The sequence below is a fragment of the Alosa sapidissima genome, chromosome 2 (genome assembly GCF_018492685.1).
Source record: "Alosa sapidissima isolate fAloSap1 chromosome 2, fAloSap1.pri, whole genome shotgun sequence".
Taxonomy (NCBI): domain Eukaryota; kingdom Metazoa; phylum Chordata; class Actinopteri; order Clupeiformes; family Clupeidae; genus Alosa; species Alosa sapidissima.
Window position 1 is genome coordinate 9,907,646 of NC_055958.1, and position 13,594 is coordinate 9,921,239.

Genomic DNA, 13,594 nt, shown 5'->3' on the forward strand with positions numbered 1-13,594 from the left:
GATGTTTTTGTTTATAAATACATAAAAAATAAATAAATAAATAAATAACATTATGCTGATACCTTTTGCTTTTCCCAAATACAATGTAGCCTACAGGTGTAAGTGACCTTTCATCAATCCAGTTGCAATGGATGAACTGTGATGACCTGCCCTACTTGTGATTGTTTAGAGATTTTAAAGGTTTTATAACAATGCTACATCTTCTTTGGCTATTCTACAATCTATTCACCTTTTCAGCACAAGTAGGCTACTTTCTGTGGAGCCGCACACACACACTCAGGCATGCCAAACAAGCATACACAAAAGTTTCAAGAGTGGGGGATGGAGTAAAAGATGGAGACAAATTGAAGTGTGATTTATTTTCGCGGAATGGATGTACAGGACTGAGCGGCGGTCATATTTTGTACCGCTATGCGGTACATCTAGTTCCTTCTCAAGTTAACAATGAACTTAGATTAATATAGGAATTGAATAGCGATTGTGTGGCTTATGAGGAAACACCCAGCGATACCCTTGGTACCATTAAATGGTAGGCTATAGCAATGTGGTCAGGATACACACTGATATACCGTGGTCCGCCTTACCGGTGACTGGGTCGTGGTCCGCCTGATCACAGAATTCATAGTTTACCCACCTCTTTTGTGTGTGTGTGTGTGTGTGATTATGTACAGTACCCCCGAATGGGTTAAATGCAGAGGACAAATCTCCTTCAGGACAAATACAGTAACTTAACTTAATTACATGTAAATTGAACTAAAAGCGAAAAGTAAGAGGAAGGTCAGATTATCACTTTCCACTAACAAACCTCTGCCATTTCTAAAATTGTGCTCCAAATGGCTCAGTTTCGGCATTGCAGGGAGATACTAGCGCATATTTCTAAGATCTAAATCATTTATCAAACAACACCTGCAGCAATAATTGTGGGCTATCACAAACTGGGCTATTTACATTTATTTTGTCAGATATAATGGCAGGGTTAAGATTATGAGATTTACAATAATTTCAAACTTCAACCGGATTTGTTACTTATGTACACATTACGAGAACAACCGACTTGTATGTTAAGAAGTGTCTTTTAACCCTTAGAACCCGATTGACGCAAAGTGCGTCAAAAAACACACCCTTTCTTCTCTGTTACATTGCTTCGCGACTGTTCATCACAACGAGATAAAACCTTTATTTTATGACAGAGAAGAAGTGGGGCTTTCCAAAGAGACTACGCACTTGTCTGTACGATCAAGTATGAAAATGAAAAAAAATCATGAAATTAAATCAAATTGCATCATATTTACAGTCTATACTTCTCTGCGTTCACCTGCGCACCCATTACTCTCGTTTGAATTACTCGCGAACCCGTGATCGCATAGATATGGCAAGCATATCAGATGAAAGAGGGGAAACAGGGCTATCCATTGGTACCATGGATATCGATCTTTATGGCTTATAAAAACAGACGAAGTGACTGCAAAATATTAACGTCATGTACACAAACCAACGCTGCACACCCATTACTCTCAGAGTAATTACTCGCGGACCCGTGATCGGATATATATGCCATGTATGTTAGATGAAAGAGGTGACACAGAGCTATCATTTGATACCAAATACATCCTTCTGGGTTATAAAACAGACGAAGTGACAGCAAAATAATAACTTCATATAGCTGGACTTACCCCACGTTTTTGTGGCAAAGCATGTTTATAATCCAACGCTATGGTGTGTTTCTCTATGGCAAAACATGTTCATAATCCGGTTTTGAGATCCTAGCAAATTCCTGCATGGCATCCAATTCAAGGCTCACATTGCATCCCAATTTGTTAAACAAAGAAACACCTTTTTTGCCTTTACTTTGTTCATGGTAATGCAGTAAAAAGTTGAGAATCATCATGAGTGCATACACCATAGTCACACATGCTAACAGGCAAACTTGGGTCAAGTCAGGTCAGATCAGTTCGTGTCACAGATATGGAGCGCAGAATGGTCATTTTTCATCGCTAAATAAAAAATGGCATTTATTTCTGTAAATCACACACCACATATTTCTGTAAATTGCTCAGCCCCAGAGTATCCCTCCAACATGGCAATTATATTGCCCGTTTCAGGACAGTCTGCCCTACACACACATGAAATGCATGTAGAGCTATGAGCTTGCTGTGGTGAGATACAGGTCAAAATATAATATTTTTTATAATATGATTTTTATATTTTAATTATTTAAAAATCAAAATAAAATCAATGCTAGTACTAATACATGAAATGATGGCAGATCTGGATAGCCTAGACTCTGCTGAAAAAAAAACAATATATAATATGTGTGTGTGGCACTTACAATGACCAGAATTGTTATATTGTTTATTGTTATACATGAGTTCATGCTACAAAAGTTTCAGACATGATTCAACTGTCTGTAAGAGTGATTTTTATCAAGGGTAGTGTCTGCACCTTACCAGATATTAATGGGTAAATACTGGTCATCAGCCATGGACTTACGCAACACTCTTCTTATTTCTTAATATTTGTGACACAGGTCAGTCAGTGGCAAGAAAATCTGTTCATCCTGTCACAAACCCCTTGGCAAAGGAGCAGCCATGATCATAGAGTCACTGGTGCTGTGTTATCATTTGACTTGTTTCAAGGTGAGAGGTCAGACTGCTTTGAACACATTTTCACATACATATTTCTCAGAGATGTATTGCCATTCACCACTGATGCCCCAATGACTTTCACACTCCCCTCTTTCATCATAGTGCAACAATTGCCAGTCTGAACTTGGTGGATCAGAAGCTGGGACTGAGGTCAGAATAAAAAATGGACAGCTCTACTGTAGCTCATGCTATGTGCAACTAAAAAGTAAGCCTCTTGTTGATTATTTGAGAACCTATGCTTGTATCCCTTTCTTACTGTTCTTATGTTTTAAGTGTTTTTGCGACTTTGTGACCAATGGAGATATAATTTTTCTGACTGGCGCACGCATTGTTTATATAGCAAATGTACCTGTACCCATATAAGCAAATGTGGGTGTGATGAACAAAATGATGTGTCCAGCTTAGGGCTGGGTACCTTTCACATTTAAACCAATATTGGTTTCTGGTGTTCACTACCGGTAAACAACTGTAGTCCTACTTTTTTCATTGTTTTTTTCTGTCTGAATGTATAACAATAGTAGGTGGTAGGAGACTAAAGTGGAGCTAGGTAGTTCAGCCCAATCATTTTTCAATAGACCTACTTTACAAATATACAAATATGCTGCTTAACAGAATGCTGTGATCTGGCTTATTTTCTCCAGGTGTTACTCAAATACGGAATCACAATTACATCATGGCAAAAAAGACTGTAATGTTACCCAGGACTGCCAAACCAATGGTACAGTGGGTATCAGTTAAGTTTGGACGGTTTCCTGCATGAATCGCGCACGAATCACGCATGAATCGCGCACCATATTCTCAGCAGAAATGGCACAAACTGCAGTTGACACAAACAACCTCAAGGTGGCACTTGTCAGTCCAAGTCCGTAGAACAATCAGAGACAGTTGAGCCATTACCAAACATATATGATAATACAATAGCGTGAGTTTATATATCTTATACCCTATTTGTCACGGTTACTTATAGATTTGATAGTGTAACGATAGCGCATGAGACACTTGGAGACTGGACACCAGAGAGACGGACACGTTAAGTCAAAGACGTTTTCTGCTATAATCAATGGAACTGGCGCAGCGAAGATTCTGAAAAAAATGCATTTTCATTTTGTTTAACCCAAACAACAGCACACCTGCTTGCCGACGTTCAAACGACAACGAAAAAGATATCAAAGCACCAAGCAAGCAACAAGAGGGTTGAGTCTGAATGACACTGAGTTGTAGACACTGAGTTTTTGAAGTTTTAGAAATATTTTCATAATAAAAATGGTAATTTAACCAATAAAGGCTGAAAACATGTAGGCTACATGCAAACCAGCAGAAGACTATTATATTGGCAAATCATTGAACACCATTCACACATTGTATTCTGCAGTCTCTACACGTGGAGCGCTAATGTATCTACTGTAAATCATTCAAATCATGTGTGAAAGTCATTAGACTGGAAGCGTTAATGTGTCTATTACGCTCATTAGCCTACTTTCAATAGGCCTACTGTACAGCCTGAGAGGGAGAACATAGCCTACTGTAGAGTAAACAATCAGTTTACTTAGTTACATTTGTTTAGTTAAATCTAGTTTAATACCCTATCTCCATAATATGTATAGAAAGACAAAGTCGGGAAAGTGCTTCAGAGAAAACGTGTTTATTGAAATAATGAACATTCTACATTCTACTGTCTCATGGCCGCCGTCACCAGTATTGCCACGGCAATACTACTTTTTAAAGTAGTATTGCCTGACAAATACTAGTTTTCATACATGAGGTTACACTAATAAACAACGTCACAAACTGCTGCTGCGCTGCGCTTATCCTCAAAGTGTTTTTCTTGGCTGCAACACTTGGCTGCAAGCTCCCCTACCCCACCCCCTTCTTTCACAAGCAGTGCAGCTTTCTGAAGCGGTGCTTTCTGAAGCTAATGTAACAACAAATACCACCAATATTGTTGTGTGGCAATAAAAGTATCCAGGGTTTGCGCAAGTAGCCTAAATATATAAATAAATTAAGGGCATAAAATTCTTAACATGAAAAAGCTTAACGTAGCTTAGGCCTAATGTCCCAAAACGGCAACAAGTCGTTCTACTCCCCGTATGTGCTCATTATAAAGAAAGTTTAACGTGTCCCAAAAACAGCTATTAATCACCAAACGTCTTATAAACAAGTCTTGCCAGGAGCAACACCTTGCAAAAAAAAAAAAATGATAAAAATAGGCCTAGGCCTAATAATGGTTGGAATGGAAAGATGCAAGTTATGTTTTAAAAGCAAATGCTCCCATTACCCCGCAGAAGTTTCAAAGTAGCCTACACCCAGCCTAAGCCTAGGCTACTTCAGAACACCTCATCGACTGTCTGTAGTAGGCTACAACTTTGATTCAATAAAAAGATTTCTAAAGAAAAACATCGCATCATTACTCCTGCCTGGATTCGAACTCAGGACTGCCTGAAAGTTGCAGACCTGCTCTTGAAATACGTGCATTAACCCACTCGACCGTCAGACAACGCTAGCTGCTTCGAGTAGGCCTATTGGTAGGACTGTACACTGGTTGCTCTACAGCCTTGAGTGACCGAATTCATTTTCTTTTGTCATATGAATGCTGTCATTTTGTTAACATTACTGTTAAGGAGATGCTGTAGGCAAAGGCTATATTTCAACCTTGTTAGTGTAGTAAAAAAATTCAGAACTATTCACAAAGTTTCTGGGCAGCATTATGTTCTGTTAGCAAGCAAACTTCTCATGACTGCCGACAAAGTAGCCTATTGCCAGCTGACGAAGCTCTCATTTTAAAACATTACTGAGAGAGAGGCACTGTACAATCAAGAAATCCTGCCACTGAATCCAATACTATGTCTGACATTATGTACAAAACTTATAGGCTACAGTGGACTAGCATGTTGCAGGGGCTGCTAAAAACACACTGACAAACAACACACTAAAAACTCGGCCAATCACAGCCCTTGCTGTCGAACGCTCTGTCCGGTTCGACCGTGGAACGCCACAGTGGACTTATGCTGCCCCCAAGCGGCTGCAGTTGTACTTACATTTCACGCAGCTGCGTGAGTCACGTTTTTCGTGAATGAAGTGTCCATTTTTAACTAGTACCCACTGTAGCAAACCACCATTTATTGATATGATGCACTTTCTACAAATTGCTTACTACTATATAGCTGAATTCTTAGACAGAGAGCTGAATAAGATTACTATTTTACAATTATGCTTATCACATGAAAGAAGCCAACTCTCTGTCTTTGCACAAACACACTCAGTGCATGCACACAATAGATTTTTTCATGATTTTTTAAACATTGGGACCTGAAAAGTTTCAGGAAAGTTTCACGTCACAAATTTTGTCCGATCTTCATGAAACTTGACGTACATGATCTTCAGACCATGCCTCACAAAAGTTACAGAAAGGATTTTTGATTTTCGAAAGTGTTCACCCATCACAGCCAATCGAAATCAGTCACGAAGCCGCCAAACAGGAAGTGAATTAATATCTCAGCAAGGCTTTGATGTATGATGTCCAACCTTGGTACATGGACTCGGGACCCTCTCCTGAGGACGCACAATACATTTGGTATCTTTTGACCACTAGGGGGCGCTATAATCACAGGAAGTAGGCTCATATATCAGCAACGCTTTCATGTATAGAAATCAAACTTGGTACATGGACTCCGGACCCCATTCCGAGGACGCACAATACATTTGGTGTCTTTTGACCACTGGGGGGGGGGGCTATAATCACAGATTACACATATATAGAAACCAAACTTGGTATATGGATTCGGGACCCCACTTTGACCTAGGGGTCGCTGCAACTAGCAAAAAGGTGTTTTGCCGTTACGGATTTTGTCAGAAAAACAAAAATATTTTCACTGGTCACAAATTCCAGTCCTCGCCAAATTTGACTCAGCCCAAGCATCACAAATATCTTGCTTTTTGAAGCCATATAAAAGCATTCGCCCATCACAGGAAATCGAAATCAGCCAAGACGCCAAACAGGAACTGAATTTATATCTCATATTTGGACCCTATCATGAGGACGCATACAGTGGGCATCGCTTTCAAATGACCACTTCAGTCGCGCATTACGAGGCGTGAAGCTTTAGTACCACTTGAAAAAGCAGGAGGCTACTATTAAACATAATTGTTGCCGAGAGTAATCCCAGCCTACGAATTCAATAACAAAATAAATCATGCATAATTAAACATTACCTCGATTTAGGCTATTTGGGTTTGGCTTAAAGCTTGACTACACGGTGGTAACGAAAATCGAAATCGAAATTTGCTGTCTACATTATTGTCAGTGTTGGGGGTAACGCAACTACGCAAATCAAAACAGTGGTGTGATAATTCGGCCAGTAGAGAAATAACTGTTCAGAATTAATCTGTAGCTTTGGGTAGGCTTCTGCAGAAAACAATGTTGTTGCCGATTTAATACTATCTGGCGACGTTTTTTACATGCTACGCAATAGAGGCTTAGACAACTATGACCCACATTTTGGTTTCGTAAATTAATTTGCCCTACTTCTTGACTGCAATGTAGTCAATTGACTGCTTGACATGTCATTTTTATTTTTCTGTACAATTTTGATTATATGATCTGCACAAAAGATAAACTTAGGTAACCAACGACGTCAATATTGTTGTCAAAATATTAACCCAGATTCGAACTCTTGGACAGGGGACTGATAACTGCTGCGCAACAGCGGCTGTCATCTGCCAGCCTTAACGCAATGCGGCACAGAATTATGTGCAGGTGCCCGTTCACGTGCTACTAAACGTCATTAACCACCTTAGTTCAGACTACTGAAGTTTGGAAATCATGGTCCAAACTTACAAAGTACTATGTAAGTACGACTGTTTTGGGAAACAGTCGTAACTTACATGTTGGTTAGTTGAACGATGCATCCTGTTAGTAAAAAGCTAACCTCCGTAGTTGTACGGGAAACGCACCCCAGATCAGCTTGTAAGCCATTAGCAATCTGTTTATTTTATTTTATGAAGCCTATACAGTAGATCACTTGCCACATTCTCACTTTCAATAGACAAATGCAATAGCCATTGGTCAAGTATTGAGTATAAAGCAATTAAGATAGTAGCCTATACAAAAAGTACTTCATACTATCATAAAAATTCGTTAAAACGAATAGCATTTTGCAACTTGACAAAACACTGGATTAAATATCGTAGGCACAGGAGAAAACTTGTATATCCATTGGCCCGTGGGGAGATCACATGCCAGTTGTCTCTCCCTTCAGTGCTATGACTCTGTTGATGACGTTGTCCAGATGGTCTATGTATTTATTGCAATGTTCGGCTGTGAGTTTGTTTAGCCAAAAAAACCTCTATTGCAGATATCAATGCGTCTTTGTTCATGGGTTTGGCCTCACAGCAGAGGCTTAGACAACTATGACCCACGTTTTGGTTTCGTAATTTGCCCTACTTATTGACTGCAATGTAGTCAATTGACTGCTTGACAGGTTATTTTTATTTTTCTGTACAATAAACAAATACATCTGCTTTATGCCGCAGAATTACGCACTTGGCCAGCCTATAGAACGGGCACATTTGGGAGAGAATAGAGAATGTACGCACGCAAGAATCTGTAGGCTATTTGTGGCTGGTTACCAGCAAACAATGTTTAATGCATTAACTCAAGACGTCAAACGTTTTCTAAACAATACAAACAGAAAGGATGCAGCAGGCAGCAAATGTAGAAGAGTAATTTCCAGTGGAAGAACAAAATGCTGAATGAAGCCCAAAGATATGAAGGCATATCTGGCAAGTTGTTATTTTTTGAAGACGTAAATGGTTGGGCTATAGACCTAGTTTGCAAGAAGGAGACATAAAGCGTGAGCATGCCACACTATCCACAGCTGTGGTAGCGGGGGGTAGGAGGATTACTGTTAGCGCAGGATTTATATAAAATTCTTCAACAGAAGGCCTGCCTCGAATGCAGGATTGCCCAAAAAAAAGGCCTGTGGTTTGCGCAGCCTACAGTAAGTAGGTGAGTTAGGAGTCCTCTCGACTTCTTTTAAGCTGTCTCAAAGGTGGAAAGTTGCGTTCGTTGGGGGCAGGGCCGGATTAACAATTCATAGACCCTTGGGAACAAATGTCTGATGGCCCCCCCTGCCCCCCAGCCAACGTGAATCGGGCGGTCAGTTAATAGGCCTATATCGTGAAGATTTTTATTGCCATTTAAGGCACGAGCGCATCTGTGAGGCCAAGCCTCACCAAGTAGCCCGTTTGTTTACAACTAACATTACATTTAATTAAACTGCTTATAGGCTATGCCGAAATAGTTTCAACGTTTTGAATATCAGTATTGGGTGACTTAGGAAATGTTCTCAAAGTAGCCTTATGGCTGAAAGCTGCTTGGGATCCCCCCTGTCAAGCAATAACCATACAAAAAATTAAAAACAGATAACATGATGCGCGTCACTGACATAATGCGCAAATAATATAGCCTAGATATTCCAATATATTTTAGAGGGGATATTCGAACGTAATTTTTGAGCAATTTTGACAGCCCTACTTAAAATCGTTCCGGTGTTGTGTGCCTTCTGGTTTCTCCACCTACTGGTTTCCTTGCGCGTGCATGCGCTGCAGCAGTTGTCAGACATTCACAAACAAGTTGTTTTAGGCGGTTTGAAGTGGCTTTTCATACGCCATGAGCTCCCGGCTACATTACAGCCACTCAGACAAAAGACATGTAAAAAAAAATATGTTTTGAAAACTAGCATTAAACTGGATTCGATCCCACAAAAGCAACACACACGTGACTCTCTCCAGCCTGATTCCCTACTCTTTGAGCCAAGTAATATGTTACGCGATACAATTAACTATTGTAGGCTACCATCAATTAATAACGTAGGCAACACAGGTAACATGTTGTCCAGGCTATCTGAAACAAGTGGTTGCCCTTCATCTACAACAACTGGTTACCTTGGGCTGCTACAGTCGTCAGTGCACTGTGCACAGTAGGCCTATGCTACTCTTTGTGGTTGATCAACTAAAAATAAAAGATGTATTTGGTGATGACATTATTGTAGGCCTAGTAGACCTAAATTCTGAGAAATTAAATGGTACGAGAAACGATCTACATAGCGCACCAGACCGCAATGTCTTCAAGGGTTGAATGAAGGGAGTTTGCAAAAATTAGCGTATTTTTCAAGTCAATAAACATTCTTAATTGTCGAATGTCTTTGTCAGCGAACATCTGACTTTTCAAAAGCATAGGCCTGGTCAGTGGCGTCATGCCCATTGAAATAAAGGGGGCACGTGCCCCCTCGGATATTTCCTCCCTGATAATTTTTTTGATCATAACTTTGTTCCTATTATGCTCCATAATAAGCCAGAGCCTATAACGACTCAAATGTATTCTTCTGGATGTGTAATAAACCGTAGCAAAATAGCTGAAGACCGGTCAACATCAGCCCTTTTCCTAAAATTGGTGTCTGTGTATGTTCCCGTAAAAACTCACACGTGTATTGAGCTCGCAATGTTTTGCTTGTGTTGGACTGTTACAGTTAACTTTAGGCTACAGTTTGAACAGTTGAACTGTTACAGTTACAGTTTAAACAGATACAGTCAATGGTGTTGAAGTGGTAAGTAGTCTAGCTAAGCAATAAAAAGTAGTGGAATTATTTGTAGTTGACCAGGAAATTTTGACTTGGTGATCAAATAGTTAGAACTATGGATTTGATGTTGGCCACGAATTCAGAGCATAACGTTAGCCTACATGGTGTCAGTGTAACGTAGTCTAGGCTACTCTTACAAATATTACAAATATTTAGCAGTCTCCTGGTTCATTTGTTTCCAGTTTCATAGAAACGAGGGTGTTAAATTTGCAGTAACTACAAAATTCAACCTAATAACATTAGGTGCAAGGCATTACGTTGGATGTTTCTCCACTTGTTCTCTTCACGTACAGTGGGCATCGCTTTCAAATGGCCACTTCAGTCGCGCATTACGAGGCGTGAAGCTGCGTGAAGCTTTAGTACCACTTTCAGCCACTGTGCATCGCTCTGCCACTGTACATCGCTCTGTCAGTAGCCTGACTGCCGCCCCTTCTGAAAAAGCAGGAGGCTAGGCTACCTTTAAATGTAATTGTTAGGAATCCCAGCCTACGAATTCAATAACAAAATAAATCGTAATTAAACATTACCTCGATTAAGGCTATTTGGGTATGGCTTAAGGCTTGACTACACGGTGGTAGCAAAAATCGAAATCTGCTTGTGATAGCCTACCAGTGCCGCTCCACAAAACGAAAAAATATTTTAATTTGCTGTCTATGTTATTGTCAGTGTTGGGGGTAACGCAACTACGCAAATCAAAACAGTGTCTTAATTTGCCCTACTTCTTGACTGCAATGTAGTCAATTGACTGCTTGACAGGTAATTTTTATTTTTCTGTACAATAAACAAATACATCTGCTTTATGCCGCAGAATTACATTCATATTTGGCTGACTGCAGACGCGCCACTTCCCTCCCCATATCCCAAGATTAAGATAGTAGCCTATACAAAAAGCACTTCATACTATCATAAAAAATCGTTAAAACGAATAGCTATTTGCAATTTGACAAAACACTGGTCCTCATTTTGCGAATGCGAGGACGATATGAGCCTGTTGCATTTAGTTAGATGTCCGAGTGACGCATAATGTTTGAAAACCACTGGCTCGTAATCACAATAATTTAACACACGACAGTTGGATAGCCTACTTCATCATGTCCCCATGCCTACATTTTTGTGAGTAGCATAGAGATCGTTAAAAACAATAAAGTATGGCTCTCCGTTTGGGACATCGAAAACTTATATTTTCAATAGACTACCGTCGAAGATGCTGACTTGCAAAAGCCTCGGGATAACACGTTATCTCCACTATCATCAGTCATGCCCCTTGATCAAAGTGGGGAATGAAATAAAAGTTTGAGAACCACTGGCTTAACAAGTTACCTGCAGTCCAGAACACAGAATCTGTTGCAATATTCTGATGATCGGCGATGATATCGGCAAATGTTTGTTTTCCAAAGTAAGAATTTCACTTCACCATGCACCTTCGACAATGAATAGCTCATTACACTTGTTACTGTTAAACGTAGGCCTACCTGGTATCATTACAAACATTATTCTGTGTCCTAAAACTGGCATATTTTATGGCATTGTGTCATGTAAGTTCGTTGCAAAATCTAGAGAAATGTGTGAGGTGGTCAGCGGGGGACAATTGAGACACACATTGGATTGTGTTATTACTTGAACATTCCACACTATCCACAGCTGTGGTAGGCCTATCAGGGGCAGGAGGATTACTGTTAGCGCAGGCTTTATATAAAATTCTTCAACAGAAGGCCTCAAATGTTGTCTTGTTTGTGGAGCGCTTTGCTTCGCTTCTGTAATCTCGGCTTCATTGAAAATGAGGGCTTCCCTCAATGACCCTCCGAGAATAAATAAAGATTGAATGAATGAATGAATGAATGCAGGCTTGCCCAAAATAAAGGCCTGTGGTTTGCGCAGCCTACAGTAAATAACAGACCCGCCAGAATGTGCGTTATGATGCTTTTTTACGAGCAAGATGTTTTTGGTACCTTACGCACACTGCATGTTCTTAAATAACAATGATCATCAATAATATTCGACCATTAATTTGGGGAAATGGGCAAGCGTGACCACCTTGATTGGCTGATGATTGTAACGCGGGCATGATTCCAAACACCTCCCTTACGATGATGAGTGACAGGTGACAGGTCTCAGAATGCGTGCGCTACACAAGGACGGAAGATGATGAATAACTGGGGCCGTAGGCTATTCACAAAGGCTTTTATCTTACTACTAGGAGTAGGCTACTCCTAAATCGCACTTAAAGATTTTAGCTTGGAGTTTTCTCTTAAAAGTTATTCACAAAGCCTTTCAGACAACTCCTAAACTAGGAGTGAGTCTTCGTGGCTATGGATGACGTCATTACTCATGCACAAGCTTGACTGAAGTGACCACCTTGATTGGCTGACGATTGTAACGCGGGAATTCCAAACACCTCTCTTCCAATGATGAGTGACAGGTGACAGGTCGGAGAATGCGTGCGCTACACAAGTAGTGCGAAGGACGGAAGATGATTAATAACTGAATAAAAAGGCCTAGCCTAAATGAATAAAGAGTAAGGCAAAACAAATAGCCTAGTAGCCTAATGAAACATAGGCCTATGGATTGATGCAGTAGCATACCTTTGCAACATTATTAAATTAATCTGTCACCATATGCCTAGGCTACGTTTGCAAAGAGGAGAACATTGTAATTTGATTCACAATGAAACGTTACATTTCATTTACATGTTAACAATGAGTAGTTTTGGTTGTTGTTGGTGGCGTTATTGCATCCCTTTTATGAATGCAAAATTATTCCCTCGCGATTGGAAGCTTCTGTTGCGCATAGGCTACGCATTTCAAAACATCGCAACGTAAAATGCCACAAAAAAGCTGTTTATGAATAGGTCTTAGTGAGTTAGGAGTCCTCTCTTAAGCTGTCCCAGACTTAGGTGCTACTTTTAGGTCTAAAATGCTTGGAATTACTTTTTGTGAAAAAATTAGGAGTCTTAAAGTTAGGAGTGACACGACCATTATTTTTAGGAGTTGCTCCTAAATTCGCCAGTTAGGAGCTACTTTTAGCCTTTAAATTCTTTGTGAATACGGCCCCTGAATAAAAAGGCCTAGCCTAAATGAATCAAGGCAAAACAAATAGCCTAGTAGCCTAATGAAACATACGGATTGATGTAGTATCTTTGTAACATTATTAAATTATTATGTTACTATGCCTACGTTTGCAAAAGAGAACATTTTAATTTGATTCACAATAATGTTACATTTAATTTACATGTTGACAATGATTAGCCTAGTTTTGGTTGTTGTTGGCGGCGTTATTGCATGTTAGTTATGCCTACAATGCAAAATTGTTTCC

At 39.9% G+C, this 13,594-nt stretch overlaps 1 protein-coding gene across 2 annotated transcripts in view; it reads left to right on the plus strand.

Moving 5' to 3' along the window:
• Positions 1–13,594, plus strand: part of LOC121685572 (LIM and calponin homology domains-containing protein 1-like) — a 79,946-nt gene that overhangs the window by 51,689 nt on the left and 14,663 nt on the right. For both annotated transcript variants that reach the window (XM_042066176.1, XM_042066181.1), the window contains 2 exons: positions 2,528–2,636; positions 2,748–2,850. In XM_042066176.1, the coding sequence (XP_041922110.1) occupies positions 2,528–2,636; positions 2,748–2,850 (212 nt within the window). The remainder of the gene's footprint in view (positions 1–2,527; positions 2,637–2,747; positions 2,851–13,594) is intronic.